Source organism: Pristiophorus japonicus, chromosome 15, assembly GCF_044704955.1.
Source record: "Pristiophorus japonicus isolate sPriJap1 chromosome 15, sPriJap1.hap1, whole genome shotgun sequence".
In the NCBI taxonomy this organism is placed as follows: domain Eukaryota; kingdom Metazoa; phylum Chordata; class Chondrichthyes; family Pristiophoridae; genus Pristiophorus; species Pristiophorus japonicus.
Window position 1 is genome coordinate 138227490 of NC_091991.1, and position 22043 is coordinate 138249532.

General features: G+C 46.9%; 1 protein-coding gene across 7 annotated transcripts in view; it reads right to left on the reverse strand.

Moving 5' to 3' along the window:
- The window catches only part of cfap70 (cilia and flagella associated protein 70), a 195755-nt gene that overhangs the window by 106183 nt on the left and 67529 nt on the right, over positions 1 to 22043 (reverse strand). For all 7 annotated transcript variants that reach the window (XM_070900968.1, XM_070900971.1, XM_070900973.1 and 4 more), the window contains 3 exons: positions 19034 to 19139; positions 7707 to 7841; positions 3918 to 4049 (listed from right to left, as the gene is read on the reverse strand). In XM_070900968.1, coding sequence (XP_070757069.1) covers positions 3918 to 4049; positions 7707 to 7841; positions 19034 to 19139 — 373 coding nt within the window. The remainder of the gene's footprint in view (positions 1 to 3917; positions 4050 to 7706; positions 7842 to 19033; positions 19140 to 22043) is intronic.

A 22043-nucleotide genomic window follows, 5' to 3' on the forward strand; every position in this document is an offset into this window, starting at 1 on the left:
TCACTGGAAAAGAGAAAGTTGAGATGTGATATGCTTGTTGCTTTTAGGATTCTAAAGGGACTATCTAATGTAGACCACGACAAGCTGCCGATCTTTACTAGGGCAGGATTTCCAAGCGGGAGGAGGATTTCTGATCCCCTGAATGCTCTGGAGTTTGAACTCCACAGTGTGTGTGGGTTTTTTTCAAACAAGATCCCCAACCGGAAGCCTGCCTGATTGACAAGCTTGGCTCCCTGTCGGGCAGGGACTCTGCAGAAGAGGCCACAGCCCAGGGGCTGGTATGTTTCCTGCTACTGGGGTAGCGATCATGAGGGGTGGGGGGTAGGTACAGCGGGGCTTGGAGGGTCGGGAAGTAATGGAAGGGGGTCAGAGATCCTAAGGGGGAGGATCTGTGATCGTAGGGGGAAGGTCCGATCATGAGCGAGGGTTACCGGAAATGGGCGGCTTCGAGGACCGGGTTGGAGATTTTTTACATTTTAACATCCTGCTGAACCCAAACGCACCCATTTTTGTGGGTTAATATTCCCCCCACTATTTCAGTGGGTGCATGGTAAATCTATGGAACAGGCTCCTTAGGGAGATGGTGGAAGTAGATAATATTGCGTTGTTCAAATGCAAATTAGATAGATTTCGTTCAGTAAATAATATTTTGGGATACAGTATACGAGTAATTTGAGCATGACATGTGATAAGTGTAGCACACTTGGGAGGAGCAGGTTACTTTGGACTTATGGTTCCCAAAGCTTTCCACCACTGGGGGTTTCCTCGCCTCATGTCTGGCTCTAATTGTCAGAGATTGATTGCCATGATTAGTCAACAACTCCATTATTATTGTATCATGCGACTACTAGGATGGTCAATGGCAAACTAGATAGACCTTGGTCTTTTTACATCCAGTAATTCCTATTTTTCTATGTAAGTCCTTTGAAAATGTCAGTGTTGCAAGGGCTCAGTTCCAAGTTTCAGCTAGAATATGGCCTGCTGGCCTATAGATATGCATGTTAAGAAATGAAAGCGTTCTAAGGTTGAGGGCTTAGTCTGAGCCAGTAACAAATATGTGACAGAGTTACATGTAAACCTTTTTCATGAGCATACTTTGGCCATCTACCTGGTAAATGGGTATTCATATCTTACAAGCTCCTTTATGGTGTGCCATCTTCTCCCACATGAATTCCTAAATTCTGTAGGTAGTGCACAGCATTGACCCCTAGCTTCCAACTCCTGTAAATATGTTGCCCTGATGTCCCCTGAAGAGAAAGCCCTGTGATGCCACACCCTCTTCATGCAGAAGCATCTTCATTCACCCAGCCATCATATGGAACTTCAAGTGCTGAACTGCTATATTACTTGTCCAGAGTTACTTGTCTGGTTTTGCCATCCACTGATTTTTGCCAGCCAGAGGTTAGTGACTGCCCTTGGTATCAAGGCAGCCATTAAGAGTGTGGCATCAAGGAGCTCCAGTAAAAGTGAAGTCAATGGGAATCAGGTGGAAACTCTCCATTGGCTGAAGTCATACCTAGCATAAAGGAAGATGGTTGTGGTTGTCAGCCCCAGGACATCGCTACAGGAGTTCCTCAAGGTGATGTCCTAGGCCCAATCATCTTCAGCTGCTTCATCAATGATCTTCCCTCCATCATAAGGTCAGAAGTAGGAATGTTCGCTGCTGATTGCACAGTGTTCTGTTCCATTCATGACTCCTCAGATAATGAAGCAGTCCATGCCTGAATGCAGCAAGACCTGGATGACATTCAGGCTTGGGCTGGTAAGTGGCAAGTAACATTCACATCACACAAGTGCCAGGCAATGACTATCTGCATCAAGCAAGAGTCTAACTACTGCCCCATGACATTCAACAGCATTACCATTGCCGAATTCCCCACTATCAACATCCTGGGGGCCACCATTGACCAGAAATTTAACTGGGCAAGCCACATAAATACTGTGGCTACAAGAGCAGGTCAGAGGCTGGGCATTCTGCAGCAAGTGTCTCATCTCTTGACTCCCCAGAGCCTTTCCGCCATCTACAAGGCACAAGTCAGGAGTGTGATGGAATACTCTCCACTTGCCTGGATGAGTGCAGCTCTAACAACACTCAAGAAGTTCAACACCATCCAGGATAAAACAGCCCACTTGATTGGTACCCCATCTACCACCTTAAACATTCACTCCCTCCACCACCGGCGCACCGTGGCTGCAGTGTGTACCATCTGCAAGATGCACTGCAGCAACTTGGCAAGGCTTCTTCGGCAGCACCTCCCAAACCCGCAACTTCTACCACCCAGAAGGACAAGGGCAGCAGGTGCACGGGAACATCATCACCTACAAGTTCCCCTCCAAGTTACACACCATCCTGACTTCGAAATATATCGCCGTTCCTTAATCGTCACTATGTCAAAACCCTGGAACTCCGTCCCTAACAACACTATGGGAATACCTTCACCATACGGACTGCAACGATTCAAGAAAGCGGCTCACCACCACCTTCTCAAGGACAATTAGGGATGGGCAATAAATGCTGGCCTTGCCAGCGACACCCACATCCCAAGAACAATTTTTTTTAAACTTCTTTGGAAAGACTGACAACATTTTAAGAATCCTTAAAGCATTCATAAATGCAGTAAATTATTTCAAAATTTCTTACACCCTTAGGAAAGGCTGGACATTTTCCTAACCCACAAAAAAGCCACTTTCCTTTAAATATGGCCTGCAACACTTCTGATAGAGCAATAGATTTTGTGCCCCCATTGCCAAACCTGCCTACCTGCACCAAGCCAAATTCAGGTCAGGGGATCATTTTGAATAATAAATGAGGGTCAACCCTACAACATTCGATGAGGTCAGTTGTTCCCAATTTGTGGGCAACAATAAGCTCACATTCCTCTGATGCTGCTGCCACAATGCTGGAACTGGAAAATCTACTCAACCTGGCGTAATGTAGACTGTCCATAGACATATAAACCTAAAGACAGCAAGATACACATTCACTCCATGGAGATGCATTCTGACAAACATTCAACCTTTCTGGTTTGCCGGTTTCAAGGTAACCACGTTGTTGTTTCCCATCCTAAAAACTAAGGGGGTGAATTTGGCAAACCCTTACCTTGTTGCAGGGGATCATTCTTTCAATGGTGGCCTCCTGCCACTTGAAATTGCCCTCCCACTCCCCAGCCAGCTAGTGCTGCCTGATGGGTTTAGGCAGGAGACTGATGGAATGCTTGCAGATGAAGGCATGGAAGTTAAAATCCCCCAGGGCTTCACATGGTTTCAAGTTTGTCTTGGATCCTGACCACACTGATCTCACTCTCCATTAAAATTATCCCTAAAAGACACTAGGTAGGGAAGTCCCTTCAGGACATGAAATTCCAAGGCTCTATGCACAGAAATGCTCACCCAGATTAACGATAACATTAATTGGAATTCTATTCTATGGTTGTGTTAGCAGTTTTATTGCTCATTATTTCAGTAATTCACAAAGTGTGGAAATCAAAAATTGCATTTCTGCTTATGAAATAAGCCACATCAGTCTTTAAGTAGCATTCTCTTCTAATTTGATGATACTTTCGGAATGGAAGTATCCAAAAAATACGGATAGTAATTGACTGTTTCAGTTATTAAAAAAATGATAATGCATCTTTGCACATGACATCAGTTGTAATCTTTTAAAAGGATTCGGATAATGGGAACAATAGCAGCTCTAACTCCTTTACAAGGTACTTACAGTGAGGACAATAAATAACTGTAACAGAGTACTAACAGTTAAGTACATACTTCTATCAGGGTACTAACAGTGAGGATATTAACAGCTTTAATGGGACACTGAGTGAGGATAGCATAGTGTCAGTGATAACGCTATACAGCTCTAATGATGCACTGGCTTGAGCAAGCAATGCAGGTTTTGGTAATAAGAGGAATCCTACCTTCTTATAGGCATCCTTCATTGCCTTATCATCCTTAATCTTAATAATGCTGAATTTGGAATGTGGAGACAGACCCTTCGATCCACCCGTAAGGCCAGGAGCGTCCCGGTGCAAACTCTTCCTGCGTTTTGTCTGAATCATACACAATAACACATTAACAACAGAGCTCATGCCATAAAGAAGTATAAAATCACAATGTAATGCAAGTATTCTTTTCTTCTGTTCATTAAAGGTGTCAGCAGAATTTTGCTACTACAATTAAATTGGAGGTGATATTATTAATTTTCTCTCCATATTAATTTTTCCAGTGCTTTTTTTCTCCTTTGATGGTCTGTACCACCCATGATATTCTTACCCAATGTATGGGACGCTCAGGCTGGATAACAGATGGCATGATTCAAACATGATGAATTCGATACAAAACATCAGTGCTGTTAAAATGAACATTTTCCAACTTGTCAAACAGAGTGTCAACGGGCCCAAATTTGGCCCTCCGATTTTTTTCAGCGCACCTCCGAGCCCCCCGCCGACATTTTACATCAGAAGCAGCGGCAAAAAAAATCCATGCGATCATGGCCGATTCTCGGGCCGTCTGTGGAGCTGGCATAGTGCAGAAGAAAGAGGGGGGGGGGTGGAGCTAGGTCCCGGCACTGAAAACAGTGCCGGGACCTCTGCACATGTGTGCTAGAGTCTGCTCGCACGTGCAGTAGCTCCTGGCAGGCTGTTTCTGCAAACGCGCGCTGCAGGCTGTGTGGGAGGGGCCGAAGCACGCTGTCACTAGCCCTGGCCGAATGGGCTCCCTCATCGGCAGCCCGCTGTGTTCCCAAAGGTCGGAGTTCTATTTTTTATTTGTTATTTACTGATTGATTTTGGTGCTTTAGGTGCAGGGTTCCTTCTATTTTTTTTATTTTTTATTTATTGATTGCTTATAACTTTGGTCTTGATGCTTTAGCTGCAGAGTTTCTTCTATTTTATTTGTTAATTAATTGCTTATTACTTTTTGTGCTTTGTTTGGTGCTTGGTGGTGCTTTAAATGTAGTTACTTGCGCCGATTCCTTAACTGTAAGTAATGTCTTTCTGTGCAGACAAAAGTGGACACATACGCTGCGCCAAGTTAGTTTAGTACAACTTTTTCTGGCCAAATTGGCATAAATGGTGTAAGTGGCTTGAATAAAAAACTGACCAAACAAAAAACCAAACTAACTCACTTACACTGGTGCAAATTAAATGGCCATATTCGCAACTAAAAAGATGCACTAGAAAAATCAAGTTACACCAAAAAAAAGTGCAACTCATGGGGAAATTTGGGCCCAACATCTCTACCTTAAATATATTCAATGACCCAGCCTCAACAGCTCTCTGGGGTCGAGAATTCCAAAGATTCACGACACTCAGAGAAGAAATTCCTCCTTACCTCAGTTTTAAATGTGTAACCCCTTGTTCTGAAACTATGCCCCCTAGTTCTAGATTCCCCCCACGAGGGGGAACAACCTCTCTTCATCTACCCTGTCCAGCTCCCTCAGAAACTTATAAAAGTTTCAATAAGATCACCTCTCATTCTTTTAAACTCCAATGAGTATAAGCCTAACCTGCTCAACCTTTCTTCATAAGACAACCCCTTCATCTCAAGATTCAACCTGGTGAACCTTCTCTGAACTGCCTCCAATGCAAGGATTGTATCCCTCCTTAAATAGTGAGACCAAAACTATACGCAGTACTCCAGGTGTGGTCTCACCAATGCCCTGTACCACTGTAGCAAGACTTCCCTACTTTTATACTCCATCCCCCTTGCAATAAAGGCCAACATTCCATTTGCCTTCCTAATTACTTGCTTTACCTGCACATTTTTGAACGATCTGGGAGTCAAGGGTTATGGGGAGCGGGCAGGAAAGTGTTGAGGCCAAGATCAGATCAGCCGTGATCTTATTGAATGGCGGAGCAGGCTCGAGGGGCCAAATGGCCTACTCCTGCTCCTATTACTTATGTTCTTATGTAAAATTGCTACAACTATACAAAGCCCTAGTTAGACCACACCCGGAGTACTATGTTAAGTTCTGGGCATCACACCTTAAGCAGAATATATTTGCCTCGGAGGGATTGCAGTGTAGATTTACCAGAATGATACCTAGACTCCAGGGGTTCAATTACAGGGAGGGATTACACAAACTAGGGTTGTATTACCTGGAATTTAGAAGACTAAGGGGTGATTTGATCGAAGTTTTCAAGATATTAAGGGGAACTGATAGGGTAAATAGAAATAAACTATGTTTCCCTACATTATAACAGTAACTACATTTCAAAAATACTTAATTGGCTGTGATGCACTTTGGGACATTATGAGCATGTGAAAGGCGCTATATCAATACAAGTCCATCTTTTTCCTTTCCACAATCCTGTAATATTCCTCTTTTTCAAGGAACTATGTTCAGAGGTCGTAAAAAGCATTATTTAAATGAAGGTTCTTTCTTTTTCTATAATCAATCATGTTAAGCTATATAAATCTCGCACAAGCAGAACACTATCAATGTAAACAGTCGTAATATGAAGTAAGCATTAACAAAGTCACTGGCCTAAAAATGGAGCCCGTGACCATTTTTGGGTGCGTGGAGGGCATAGTTAGCAACCCCACCTCTCCCATACCTGAATGGTGAGGCTTGAGGCTTTCTGGCTATTGGGCCTCAGGCTTCATTTCAATGTTGATGGCAAAGTGTAAAGAGCCTGTCAGTGAAGAGGAATCTAAGTTTGGGCTGCTAGTTGCATCGCCGCGATTCTCAGATATGTGTTGTCACGGATCAGGGCCTGGATTGTGGGGTGGAGCCTGGGTCGGTGCCTAGATTGGTGTCAGGGATCACAAGGGTTAGGCAGTGATTGCAAGGGTTGGGGATCGGGGTATGGGTCGGGGATCAGGCGTCGGGAGCTCGATTGGATCCTTTAATGTCGGGCTGGGAGTCACACTCCTGCTCTTCCCAGCTCCACATTCAAGTAAGTTACTTGCCTTTTTTGTTGCAGGTGATCCCGAGGGCTGGTTTCCCTGAAAACAGTCAGCGATAGCGTCAGCTGCCTTAGGGCAAACCAATCTTACAGAAGGTTTCCTCAAACAGGCCTTCGGCCCCTTATTTGTATATGCAAAGGACATAACGTCAATTTTAGCCATAGGTAAAGGACGCCTCTTGTTTGTTCTTACCCAATATGATGGGCGGAAATGTGTACACGCTTCCTCCCCGCCATATTGAGACCTTAGTAATCCGAGTAGCGTCTAAAACTGCACAGACCAATTTCTAGGCTACTTTATTTTGTTGGCTTATGATGTAAACTTTAAAATTTGAACCAAATTATTACTTCTGTCAATCACGGGAGTGATGCCAGCATTTCAGGAAATGGATGGTACAGGAACACACAAGAAAGAAAAACTAACAAATTAATGAAGTCCCTATGCACAGGGCATGCTGTTCCTTGGGGCTGAATATTCATGGGCTTTCTGTAACCGGCCGGAGTTCAACAGAAGGGCTTAAAAATAATCTGGGACCTGAATTAGTCAGGTTATGTTCAATTTGGGATTTCTGTCAGGCCTTGATGGGTGAAGGAGCAGAGCAGGGCTGGAGACTCTCAAAGCCAGGAGTGTGCCATTTGATCTTCCTATCTTTGTCTAAGGACCTGGCATTCACTCTGCAATGTTTCCAGCTGGCATAACGGAGATTGGGAGCTTATTGTATAAAGAATTGTAAACCCATGCCTATCTTGATATCCTTTTCCAAAGTCATGCATATTATATTACTACGTCAGTGTTACCTTTTCAAATATTTCAGCCTCATTGAAAGGGAATATTGGATATGCTCCTCTAATCCGCTTTACACCTGGATACAATAAAGGAGCCATATTTACGTATGCTACGCCATGGAACGAGGTAGGTCCCTCTTCCTCTGTCTGCAGATAATATAAATTAAAAGATTACTACAAAGGTTTCATCGAGAAATTGGAGCAGAATACATCTGCATGTTACCCTTGACCCTTTCACTGCTGATCTAAGAAAACAGAAGATTTTTCATTTTCAGTGTCCATTTTGGCCTGTGAATGAGATAATTGGAGTACTTCACATTTCTCAGTAAAGAAACAGGTCAAGTGTGCGAGAGATAGTAAAGCAGTCCATGCATGAGAAGGATCTCTGCTCTTGGGAATTAAATCTATAGGAGACAGTCACTATTTAAAAATGTGATTTAAAATAGAACCATATATTTGGTACATTTTATTTTAAAATACATTCACACTCAAATCTACATAAACCTTCCTTGTCCACAAAGTTGGTTAATTAATTTGTAATCAAACTACTGCATCACTGATGAAATCAAAAATGTCGAATTATTTTATTATTTCACTGATAAATGTAATCGCCTTCATGATTTAATCGGTATTTATCACTTTTTCTGGATAATAGCCTAAATTTTCTGACCAGTGCTGGCAGTGAGGTAGCTCGTCATCAGTGTGTACTTGGAAAATGTAACCAATATTTATTCTGCAGATTCCTTTGTATCTGCTTATTATTTGCATATTTCAATCCAGTTTGGTATCCTGACGTGAGCAGCAATAAACTGAGAGGCAGAGCAGTAGGGAGCTCCATTTTGTGAAATAAAAATGCAGAAATAAAGGTAACAGAGAACCAAAGTGTTCAATGCTTTGTGCTCATTCTTTAAATTCTTTAAAAACATCCTAAGTACAAAAATGGAACTGTCTGTGCCAATAACAGTTATCCTTCATTTAAGCCACATTGTTTAATTGTATCATCATCATCATAGGCAGTCCCTCGGAATCGAGGAAGACTTGCTTCCACTCTTAGCATGAGTTCTTAGGTGGCTGGTTTGCCGCTTGCTCCTTCCACTGCCTGCGCTTGATTTCTGCATGCTCTCGGCGACGATACTCGAGGAGCTCAGCGCCCTCCCGGATGTAAGTTCTCCACTTAGGGCGCTCTTTGGCCAGGGATTCCCAGGTGTCAGTGGGGATGTCGCACTTTATCAGGGAGGCTTTGAGGGTGTCCTTGTAACGTTTCCTCTGCCCACCTTTGGCTCGTTTGCCATGGATGAGTTCCGAGTAGAGCGCTTGCTTTGGGAGGCTCTTGTCTAGCATGCGAACTATGTGGCCTGCCCAGCAGAGCTGATCAAGTGTAGTTAGTGCTTCAGTGCTGGGATTGTTGGCCTGGACGAGGATGCTAATGTTGGTGTATAAACATCTATTCTCAGCACAAGGCAGTTGTAGAGGAGGTGCTATACAACGGTGATGAAATAGGTAACTACTGTGAAGTGGGATGCTAAAATATAGTCATCCGACATTTTGTTAAATGCTAAAAGTTATGGATATTGTGAATAGAAGCAGTTTAACATGTTAATTTCACCCACTAACTACACGAAGGAAAATTTATCCAGACTTGGTTTACTCTTTTGGAGTATTGCCAGTAGTGAGCCAATCTACATCTTTTCTTCATTGGGAAAGTAAATAAACCGATTTAATACTTCAGGAGAACACAAAAATGAAAAAGTCTGGCATGTGTTAATAATTAGGTATAGGGTAATGTCAGCAATAGGAGTCCGCTACATACATCTTGTGGGTGTAAAAATGATGGCAAGATATTATATGGTGAGTGTAGTGTATGGAGAAAGTCAGACTGAACACTGTGAGCTCAAAGTAAAGTGTGACCTTCGTCTTTTATTGCAGGTCTCCAGAGTGCTCTCCAACCTGTGAAGCCTCCTTAAATACCTGTGCTCCCAAGGGATTATAAGATCCCTTGGGACTCCGGGGAATGAGCCCTCTGGTGGCTGTACAGAGTGTATACAAGTCCAGATACATAACATTCCCCACCCAAAGTCAATATTGACAATGTGAGTCGATCTGGGGCTCTTCTTGCCCTGGTTGATTGTCTCGGTGTGAAGGCTAGTGTTGTTGAGCCATTTGTTGGGCTCTCGCTGAGCAGCTATGCAGCTGGCCTTGCTGGGCTGCCTGGTGTGTTGGGCCCTGCAGGGCTGCTGTGGATGATGGGTTCTGCTTCGTGGTCAACAGTGGTGTCAGTTGCCACTGGTGTGTGTGTTGGGGGATCAAAAAAGGTAGGGTCCAAGGTGGGTTGCTCAGGGAAATCTGTAAATCTGAGTTTGATTTGGTCCAAGTGTTTCCTCTGAATGAGTCCATTTGAAAGTTTGACCCAAAACACGCTGCTCCTCTCTTTGGCCACGACAGTGCCGGGAAGCCACTTGGGACCTTGCCCATAATTTATTACAAATACAGGATCATTGACTTAAATCTCGCGTGACACATTTGCGCTATCATGGTATGCACTTTGTTGAAGCTGCCTGCTCTCTACCCGTTCATGTAGATCAGGGTGAACTAACGAGAGCCTTGTCTTAAGTGCTCTTTTCATGAGCAGTTCAGCAGGTGGGATCCCAGTGAGTGAATGTAGTTTTGTGCAGTAGCTAAGCAGGTCTCAAGACAGGCGAGTCTGCAGTGAGCCTTCAGTTACCCTCTTCAAGCCTTGCTTGATGGTTTGCACTGCTCTCTCTGCCTGGACGCTGGTTTAAACGGGGCAGATGTGACATGTTTGATCCCGTTACGGGTCATAAATTCTTTGAACTCAGCACTGGTAAAACATGGCCCGTTGTCGCTCACCAGGACATTGGGTAAGCCGTGTGTGGCAAACATGGCCCGCAGGCTTTCAGTGGTGGCAGCGGACGTGCTAGCCGACATTATCTCACATTCAATCACATTCAATCCACTTGGAATACGCATCTACAACCACAAGGAACATTTTACCCAAGAACGGGCCTGCATAGTCGACGTGTACCCTAGACCACGATTTGGAGGGCCAAGATCATAAGCGGTGCCTTCCTGGGTACATTGCTTAACTGCAAGCATGTATTACATGTGTGAACGCAGGACTCTAAGTCCACATTGATACCGGACCACCACACGTGGGATCTGGCTATCGCTTTCATCATTACTATGCCTGGGTGGGTACTGTGGACTGTGGAGATCATTGATGAAGGTGTCTCTACCCTTCTTGGGGACCACTACTTGATTGCCTGACATCAGTAGTGGGGAAAATGTTGGGATCAATCATTAAGGATGAAATAGCAGCCCATTTGGAAAGCAGTGACAGGATCGGACCAAGTCAGCATGGATTTATGAAAGGGAAATCATGCTCGACGAATCTTCTGGAATTTTTTGAGGATGTAACTAGCAGAGTGGACAAGGGAGAACCAGTGGATGAGGTGTATTTGGACTTTCAAAAGGCTTTTGACATGATCCCGCACAAGAGATTGGTGTGCAAAATCAAAGTGCATGGTAGTGGGGGGTAATATACTGACGTGGATATGGTTGGCAGACAGGAAGCAGAGAGTCGGGATAAACGGGTCCTTTTCAGAATGGCAGGCAGTGACTAGTGGAGTGTGGCAGGACTCAGTGCTGGGACCCCAGCTCTTTACAATGTACATTAACGATTTAGATGAAGGAATAGAGTGTAATATCTCCAAGTTTGCGGATGACACTAAACTGGGTGGCGGTGTGAGCTGTGAGGAGGACGCTAGGAGGCTGCAGGGTGACTTGGACAGGTTAGGTGAATCGGCAAATACATGGCAGATGCAGTATAATGTGGATAAATGTGAGGTTATCCATTTTGGGGGCAAAAACACGATTGGCGACAGACTAGGAAAAGGGGAGGTGCAACGAGATCTGGGTGTCATGGTTCATCAGTCACTGAAAGTGGGCACGCAGGTACAGCAGGCGGTAAAGAAGACAAGTGGTATGTTGACCTTCATAGCTCGGGGGTTTGAATATAGAAGCAGGGAGGTCTTAATGCAGCTGTACAGGGCCTTAGTGAGGCCTCACCTGGAATATTGGTCTCCTAGTCTGAGGAAGGACATTCTTGCTATTGAGGGAGTGCAGCGAAGGTTCACCAGACTGATTCCAAGGATGGCTGGGCTGTCATATGAGGAGAGACTGGATCAACTGGGCCTTTATTCACTGGAGTTTAGAAGGATGAGAGGGGATCTCATAAAAATATATAAGATTCTGATGGGACTGGACAGGATAGATGCGGGAAGAATGTTCCCGACGTTGGGAAGTCCAGAACCAGAGGACATAGGGCCCAAGTTTCCACATGATTTGCGCCTGATTTTTAGGAGCAACTGGTGGAGAACGGACTATCTTAGAAATCGCAATTCTCCACATTTTTTTTTCTGCAGTTCTAGTCAGGTAGAACAGTTCTACTTTGGAACAGAATTTTTTTCTTCAAAAGTGTCCGGCCACTGACGCCTGATTTGAAAGTTTCCACAGTGAAAACGTACTCCAAACTAAAGTAGAATGGAGCAAGTGAAGATTTTTGTAGAACTGAAAAAACCTGTTCTACACATTAAAAAATCAGGCGCAGGTTACAAATTAGGCGTCCAGAACGAGGTGGTGGGAGAGGGGGGCGGGGGGGAAGGGAACTCATTAAATTTTATAATAAATCCTTATTTATATTTATACAAATATTATACAAATAAATCCAACCTGAATAAACATTTATAAGCAAAGAAAAGATTAAATAAACCATCTTCCTACCTGTGTGAAAGTGCTTCAGGCAGGCCTTTCAGGACCGAAGGCTGAACGGCCGGCCCGAGACTTCGGGCAGGGCCCGTCCCCAGCACCAGATTTACAGGTAGGTGGCGTTGGGTCGTGTCGGGTCGGGTCGGGAGGTTCGGTTCGGTTCGGGTCGGGTCGGGTCGGGGGGGGGGAGAGAGAGAGAGAGAGGGGGGGAGGGAGAGAGAGAGAGATGGGGGGAGGGAGAGAGAGAGGGGGGGAGGGAGAGAGAGAGAAGGGGGGAGGGAGAGAGGGAGAGAGAGGGAGGGAGGGAGGTCAGGTCGGATCCAGGCCGGGAGCGGGAGTCGGGGTCAGGTCAGGTCCAGTGGGGGGGTTGGGTCGGGTCGGAAGGCGGGAGCGCGGGTCGGGTCGGGTCCAGTCGGTGGGGGGGGGCGGGGGCGGAGCGGGAACAGGAGCGCGGGTCGGGTCGGGTCCAGTCGGGGAGGCGGGGAGCGGGAACAGGAGCGCGGGTCGGGTCTAGTCGGGGAGGCGGGGAGCGGGAACAGGAGCGCGGGTCGGGTCCAGTCGGGGAGGCGGGGAGCGGGAACAGGAGCGCGGGTCGGGTCGGATCCAGTCAGGGGGGGGGGGGAGCGGGTGTCGGGTCTGGTCCGGAGGCGGGGTGGGGGGGGGGAGCGGGTGTCGGGTCTGGTCCGGAGGCGGGGGGGGGCGGCGGGGAGCGGGTGTCGGGTCTGGTTCGGAGGCAGGGGGGAGCGGGGAGCGAGTGTCGGGTCTGGTCCGGAGGAAGCAGGAGCTGGCCATGGGAGGAGCCTTATTCACGCAGCCCCAGTGAGGCCTTTGGGCCAGGACTAGGGGCTGCGCGCTTCGGGCCCCTCCCACACAGTTCGGCGCCTGGAGCTACTGCACTTGCGTGCCCACTGTAGCGCGCATGTGCAGAGATCCCGGCACTGTTTTCAGCGCAGGGACCTGGCTCCGCCCCCCACAGCTCGTGCTGGCTGCGCCGAGGGCCAGAGGACCTGCAGGTAGGTGGAGAATACGGAGGATTTTTTTAGGCGCACTTTGTGGCGCAAAAAACGGGCGTCCAGGTCGGGACTGTGCCGTTCTAGGCGCATGTGGAAACTTGGGCCCATAGTCTTAGGATAAGGGGTAGGCCGTTTAGGACTAAGATGAGGAGAAACTTCTTCACTCAGAAAGTTGTTAACCTGTAGAATTCCCTGCTGCAGAGAGTTGTTGATGCCAGTTCACTGGATATATTCAAGAGGGAGTTAGATATGGCCCTTACGGTTAAGGGGATCAAGGGGTATGGAGAGAAAGCAGGAAAGGGGTACTGAAAGAATGATCAGCCATGATCTTATTGAATGGAGGTGCAGGCTCGAAGGGCTGAATGGCCTACTCCTGCACCTATTTTCTATGTTTCTAAGGCAGTCTGCCTACATAGACATTTCATCTTTGTGCCGCTGGAATAGCTTTATCTCTTCCTGCATTTCCACTGGGACACTGGACCAGCTCCCGTGAAGCACACAGCTTTTGACGAGAGATAATAAAGGGTCCTGGCTTGTCCAGGTTTTGATCTGCCGGGCAGTGACGGGTAATTGCTCACTCTCAAATGCTTCCATAACCATGGCTAGATCTGTGGGCTGTGCCATTTCCACCCTGTGGTGAGCAATGGCAGCTTACTGAGAGCATCGGCGCAGTTTTCTGTGCCTGGCCTGTGGCGGATGGCGTAGTTGTATGCGGACAACGTGAGTGCCCATCTCTGGATGCAGGCCGATTAGTTGGTATTTATCCCTTTACTCTCGGAAAACAGGGATATAAGTGGCTTATGGTCAGTTTCCAATTCAAATTTTAGCCCAAAGGGGTATTGATGCATTTTCTTTACCCCATAGACGCACACTAACGTTTTTTTTCAATCATGCGGTAGGCTCTCTCGGTCTTACTCTTGGATGCATAAGCAACCGGTTGCAGTTTCCCGAAATCATTAGCTTGTTGCAACACACACCCGCGCCATATGACAACGCATCACGTTGTACCAAACACTTGCATAGATCATACAACACAAGCAATTTGTTTGAGCACAACAATTTTCTCGCTTTTACAAAGGCATTGTCTTGGCTTTTGCCCCAAACCCATTCGCCCCCTTTTCGTAGTAAGACATGTAGTGGTTCTAGCAGGGTACCGAGACCCAGTAAGAAGTTACCAAAGTAGTTCAAGAGTCCCAGGAACGACCGCAGCTCCATCACATTCTGTGGCCTCGGTGCGTCCTCGATTGCCTCCGTCTTCTCGTTAGTGGGCCTGATGCCGTCCGCTGCAATCCTCTTTCCCAAGAACTCCACTTCAGGTGCCAGGAAAACGCACTTCGAGCGTTTTAACCTGAGCCCCACGTGGTTGAGTCGACTAAGAACCTCCTCCAGGTTCTGCAGATGATGGACTGTGTTCCGACCTGTGACCAAGATGTTGCCCTGGAAGACCACGGTGTGTGGGTCCGACTTCAGTAAACTTTCCATGTTTCTCTGGAATATCGCCGCCGCTGATCGGATTCCAAACGGGCATCTGTTATAAACAAAAAGACCTTTGTGCGTGTTGATACAGGTGAGGGCCTTCAATGATTCCTGCAGTTCCTGCGTCATGTCGGAGGTCAGATCCAGCTTCGTGAACGTCTTTCCTCCTGCCAGTGTTGCAAAGAGGTTGTCGGCTTTTGGAAGCGGGTATTGGTCCTGCAGGGAGAAACGATTAATAGTTACTTTGTAATCACCACAGATTCTGATGGTGCCGTCTCCCTTGAGGACTGGGATAATAGGACTGGCCCACTCGCTGAACTCGATCGGTGAAATGATGCAGCCGGTCGAGCTCGATTTCTACCCTTTATCTCATCATGTACGGTACTGCTCTCGCTTTGTGATGGATGGGTCGCATCCCCGGAATTAGGTGGATCTGCACTTTTGCTCCTTGAAATTTCCCGATGCCTGGTTCGAACAGCGAAGGAAATTTGTTTAAGACCTGTGCACACGAAGTGTCGTCAGCGGGCGATAGCACTCTGATGTCGTCCCAGTTCCAGCGTATCTTTCCCAGCCAGCTCCTGCCGAGCAGTGTGGGACCATCGCCCGGTACCACCCAGAGTGGTAGCTTGTGCACCGCTCCATCGTAGGAGACCTTTATGATAGCACTGCCGATTACAGGAATCAGTTCTTTCGTGTAAGTTCTTAGTTTCGTGCGAATTGGAGTTAAGACTGACCTAGAGGCCTTGTCGCACCACAACTTTTTGAAAGTCTTTTTGCCCATGATGGACTGGCTCGCGCCCGTGTCCAGCTCCATTGACACCGGGAGACCATTTAGTTCAACAATCAGTATTATCGGGGGGACAATTCGTGGTGAATCTGTGCACCCCATGTACTTCTGCCTCCTCTCCCAGAGGTTCTGTTTCGTCGCGATTCTCCGTGGATCTGTCCTCCTCTGCAACGTGGTAGTTTGCAGGTTTAGCAGGCCTAGCAGCTCGTCTGCACACTCGTTGGAGGTGTCCCATTGTTCCATAGCCCTTGCAAATGTATCCTTTGAATCGGCATGAATGGAAACGATGATCACCCCCACAGCTTGTTGGTCACGAAGTATTGGTTGAGTCGCTCCACAAAAGTTTCCCAATCTCCCTCCGAAAATTTCTCCAGGATGCTCACTGTTCTCTGCATCTTCGGGTTTGCAATCTGTATCTCGTCGCCAGTTGTAGTGTATGGAGAAAGAGTCAGACTGAACACTGTAAGCTCAAAGTAAAGTGTGACCTTAGTCTTTTATTGCAGGTCTCCAGAGTGCTCTCCAACCTGTGAAGCACTCTTAAATACCTGTGCTCCGAAGGGATTAAGAGATCTCTTGGGACTCTGGGGAATGAGTCCTCTGGTGGCTGTACAGAGTGTATACAAGTCTAGATACATAACAGTGAGATAAGAAGGTATGTATGCAAAATACATACCTACGGCAACTCCATAAATAAGGGTCTGCAGCTTAAACATAGACCTATCAGTTCTCTCCACAGATGTTGACTGACTTGCTGTGCATTTCCAATATTTTCTAATTCCAATTATGCAATCCTGGGCGCGCAAGGCCAGGGACACTGCATGTGGAATTCTGACCACACTCGCCCCATCATACAAGGTCAGCTCATTAATATAGAATTATGGGCCCCAAGTTTCCACATGATTTGCTCCTGATTTTTAGGAGCAACTGGTGTAGAACGGAGTATCTTAGAAATCGGAATTCTCGTCATTTAGTTTGCTCCAGTTCTAGTCAGGTAGAACAGTTTCACTTTAGAACAGAATTTTCGTTTCAAAAGGGGGCGTGTCCAGCCACTTACGCCTGATTTCAAAGTTTCGTGAATGAAAACTTACTCCAAACTAACTTAGAATGGAGTAAGTGAAGATTTTTGTACGCTCGAAAAAACCTTGTCGACACTTTAGAAAATCAGGCGTAGGTTACAAATCAGGCGTAGGGAATGGTGCCGGGGGGGGGGGGGTGTTTAAAGGGAAGTTTACAAACATTAGTTTTACAAATAAAGAGCCATCATCAATAATAAATGATAAATACATCAATAAATCAACCAATAAATCAATCAAAAAAAATTAATAAGAAATAATTTTTTTTTTAAATCAATAAATAAAACATTTTCTACTTACCGACTGCAGCACCAGGAGCCCTCCAACAGCGTGCTGGGATGCCCCCCTCAGTGTGTCTCTGTCAGTGTCTCTATCTCTCTGTCTGTCTGTGTGTCTCTCATTCTCTGTCTGTCAGTGTCTGTGTTTCTGACAGCGAGGGGAGGGGGAGGAGGGGGGTAGATGGAGAGAGGGGGGGAGCAGAAGGAGGGAAGGGGGAGGGAAGGGGGAGAAGGGGGAGGGATGGGGGAGAAGGGGGAGGGGGGAGGGAGGAGAAGGGGGGAGGGGGGGAGAAGCGGATAAAGGGGAGAAGGGGGAGAAAGGAGATGGGGGGGGGAGAAGGAGATTGGGGGGGGAGAAGGAGATTGGGGGGAAAGGAGATTGGGGGGGGAAGGAGATTGGGGGGGAAGGAGATTGGGGGGGGGAAGGAGATGGGGGGGAAGGAGATAGGGGGGGAAGGAGATTGGGGGGGGAGGAGATTGGGGGGGGGGAAGGAGATTGGGGGGGGTGGGGAAGGAGATTGGGGGGGGGTGGGAAGGAGATTGGGGGGGTGGGAGGGAAGGAGAAGGGGGAGGGAGGTTGAACGGGCTGGATTTACAGGTAGGTGGCGTCGGTTCGGGTCGGGGGGAGGGAGGGAGGGAGAGGGAGGTCAGGTCGAGGGAGAGGGAGGTCAGGTCGGGGGGAGGGAGGTCAGGTCGGATCCAGTCCGGGGGGCGGTGGGGGGGGGGAGCGGGTGTCAGGTCCGGTCCGGGGGGGGTGGGGGAGCGGGTGTCGGGTCCGGTCCGGGGGGGGGGGAGCGGGTGTCGGGTCCGGTCCGGGGGGGGGGAGCGGGTGTCGGGTCCGGTCCGGGGGGGGGAGCGGGTGTCGGGTCCGGTCCGGGGGGGGGGAGCGGGTGTCGGGTCCGGTCCGGGGGCTGGGGGGAGCGGGTGTCGGGTCCGGTCCGGAGGCGGGAAGCGGGAGTCAAGTCGGGTCGGGAGGAAGCAGGAGCTGGCCGTGGGAGGAGCCTTATTCACGCGGCCCCAGTGAGGCCATTCGGCCAGGGCTAGGGGCTGCGTGCTTCAGCCCCTCCCACACAGTTTCGGGCGCCTGGAGCTACTGCACTTGCGTGCCCACTGTAGTGCGCATGTGCAGAGGTCCCGGCACTGTTTTCGGCGCAGGGACCTGGCTCCGCCCCCTACAGCTCCTGCTGTGCTGCGCCGAGGGCCAGAGGACCTGCAGGGAGGTGGAGAATCTGGAGGTTTTTTTTAGGCGCACTTTGTGGCGCGAAAAACGGGCGTCCAGGTCGGGACTACGCCGTTCTAGGCACGGCTCGAAACTTGGGCCCATGGAGTTGCCAGTACGTATCAAATAATGCACAGTGAATGGCTGGAATTTTGGACGTCAGCAGTCAGTTTGGGTTTTTGACTACCTGTCGAATGATGGCAGCATTTTCAGGAGAGAGTAGACAAGCACAGGAACAGCGAGGGCATGGATTGCAAGCAGGGTATAGGGAAAGGCCAAGCTGAGGAATTGACACTGTGTGACTGGAGAAATTCCAGTCACATTATTGAGGTACCCACTCATTTAAACTTTTCTTGGGGCCTTACTGAGCCTTGTGCAGAGTCAGACTGCCCTGAGTGTCACTCGAAAACAGCCCAATTCTGGGCAACCTTGCTACAGACTGGGAATGCAGATTCTGCCACCTGTAGGTTAATTTCCCGGGCGAGATGGCATTGGAGTGTTCACAGACCAGTTTGAAGTCCCCTATTTTTACAGCTGAGCCACTGTATTAAGCATGGGGATGTTCTTGATGTTGCTGGAATATGGTCATTTTTAACGAAGTATCTGAGAAAGCCATTATATTCTTCTATAAGTGTGTATAACAAAAATGATTCTGCCAATGCTTTCCTTCCCCTTTTATAAACAGGACTCGAGAAATAATCAACTGACCTTGTCTATTTTGCTGCTTTTTCCTCCTGCCTTGACTGCAGGAGCGAATGGTACACGTTTGATCTCCACAGCGAAGTACATGGACTCGGCTATGTGCTTCTGCAGCCTGGAAAAGATATTTCATTTATACAAACTAAAGAAATCAAATAGATTGCTCTTAAATATTCCATTATCCTTTCTTTTTTCTCTTTCCTCCTTTTACCTTGTGAATAGCCAGCACTACAGCAGGTGAACAGAACTGCACCTTCTCCAGTTTAGCAACACAGCTCCAAACATTTTTCCCACACACCAGCCAGACTTTCAATTGAGATCTTCCAGCAAACAGACGGGGGCCTGAAAATTGCGGTCAGAGGCTTGCCGCTCACGTACATCTCCAAACCCCAAGAAAAGTACGTACTTACCTGCTGTCTCTGGAGCTTTTGCGGTCCTGCAAGCATACGCCTGCGTACAGGCCTACGGATCCCAGGGACGCATGCGGTTTGCAAGTGTCCTTGGGATCACGTGGGCCAGGCCAACCAATGACAAAGAGGGATTCCTATCATGCTTATGGGGATTCCATTTATGTATGGAATTCCTATAAGCATAATAGAAATCACCTAATAAATACAATTTCACAACACTGAAATAAAAATAAATTACAGGTTCAAAATTAATTAAAATACCATTGAGTTATACCACTGAAATAAAAATTAAATTTTTTGAAAAATAAATACAAACATTTTTAATCGGGATCAAATTGACCTAAACTAATTTTAAATGTAAGTGAATATTTCAGTCATTTAAAAATATATATTTTAACCTTTATTTAAACCCTAATGCTGGTAAAAGCAGGCCTTACGCCTGCTTTTACCAGGTGTAAGGGTTTTATGGGTATTCGCTGGGCAGGAGTTGGGCAAATAGTCCAACATTGTGCCAGCAAAAGTGAATTTGTAGCAGATGGGTACGATCTATCAAGGCGAATCTTGACAGATCGCAAGTTCCGGGTTTTCGCTCATGCGCATCGCGTGTGGAAACCCGGAATTTGGGGGCACTTACGACGGCGTACGCTGTGCACACGCCGTCATAGACCCCGTAAAATCTGGGCCATCATTTCTGTAGTTCACAAGTCCAACCTCAGCACTAGTAATTAAAAAAAATACTCCCTTAAAATAAAATGACAGGTCTTTCCAACATCAGTTCATAAATTTCTCCCAGAAAAAAGCCTGCAACAAAGGAACAAAAATGGGGTTCAAAGCTTTATAGTCTGGGTAGAGGGAATTGAAGGGGTGGGCATCCTGTATTTGTGAATTTGCAACTTTAAAATGTGAATCTATGATGTGGTGAGAGAAAAAAAGAGAGAAAGTAAACCAGATATGAAAATGTACCAAAAATAGAAAGTGCTAACAATTAAAAAGAAAATGAACCAGAAGAGAGTGTTATGCTCATAATAAATGGTCAGACCGAGTACTGTGTGTAATGAACAAGTGTAACCTTAGCTCCTTTATTCGAGTTCCAGAGTGCAGGTACCTCGTGGGTGACCTGCTTATATACCGTGCTCCCAAGGGATGCTGGGATCCCTTGGGACTCCAACAGGTAGGCCCTCTGGTGTACAGGTGTGATGCAGATTACAAGGTTACAAGGGGTTAAATACATGAGAGAGAGCAAAATTGAAGTTGATAACAAGAAAATGAATTTGGAAAAGAGAAAGCAAATAAGAGCAAGAAAGAAAGTAAAAAAGATCAGAAAATAAATAAAAAGAGTGTTACCAAAAATGAAAGAAAAAGAATCAGAAAAGGAGAGAGTGCAAACAGGAAAAGCAGTGTGTGATCCAGAAAAGGAGAGAGAGAAAACTACAAGATGAGACAGAAACGGAGAAGAGAAAAAGAACGGGTGAGAAGATAAGGGGAGAGAATGAGAAAGAAGGGACGAATGAGAAAGAGAGCACACAGAATGGAAGGAGGAAACACACTGTAGAAATAGAGAGAAACAAGGGTGGAGAAGGGAAGGAGGTAAACAGAAGGTAAGGAGAAAAACAGAAGGGACTGAGGAGAATAATAATTACAATAATATTAGGTTTAGAGTAGTTATGGAAGAGGACAAGGAACAATCAAAGGTGAAGATACTCAACTGGAAGATGGCTAATTTTAGTTAGTTGAAGAAGGATCTGATCCAGGTGGAATGGAAACAAAGATTGGCAGGTTAAACAGCAAATGCACAATGGAAAGCCTTCAAGGAGGAGATAGGTTTTGTACAGACTAAACACATTCCTAGGAAAGGGAAAGGAAGGGCATCCAAAGCTAGAGCTCCATGGATGACTAAAAAAATTGAGATTAAAATTAAATAAAAATTGGAGGCTTGCGATAATTGCCAGGTTCATAATACAGTAGGGAATCAAGCAGAATGCTGAAAGTGCAGAGGGGAACTGAAAAAAAAATAAGGAGGCAAAGAGAGTGTATGAGAAAGCATTAGCGGCTAACATTAAAGTATTTTATAAACATAAAGGGCTGGATTTTCAGCTTTCAGGATTTCTGGGCGCAATTCACGGCGGAACACAAAAGCTAGCGCCGGGATAACATTAGTGACACAGTGAGGAAGTTTCGCTGAGAGTGCGCTCCGGAGGAGTGTTGGTGCTATGTCCGGCGTTACACGACAGAGTATGTGCGCCAGAGCCGAAACTTACGGCGGTGAAGGAGTTGGACATTTTGCATGTGCACTTTTTGTTTCAACCTCCTGGTTTTGTTTCCTGTCGCAAATGCGCACAGGGCGCGGCTACTTCCTGCGCGCATGCACTTTTAAGCCAAGCCACTTCAGCTGAGATGGAGGAGGAGGAGGGAAGGCAGCGTGCCAGACACTTCACGCATGAGGCCAATGAAGTGTTGGTGGGCTCGGTGGAGAGTAGGTGGGCCGCACTACATCTTCGGGGGGGAACTAGACCTCTGTCTGCCATATTTAAAAGGATTTGGAGAGAGCTAGCTGAGGAGATCTCAACTTCAGACACTATGCCCAGGACTGGCACACAGTGCCGAAAAAT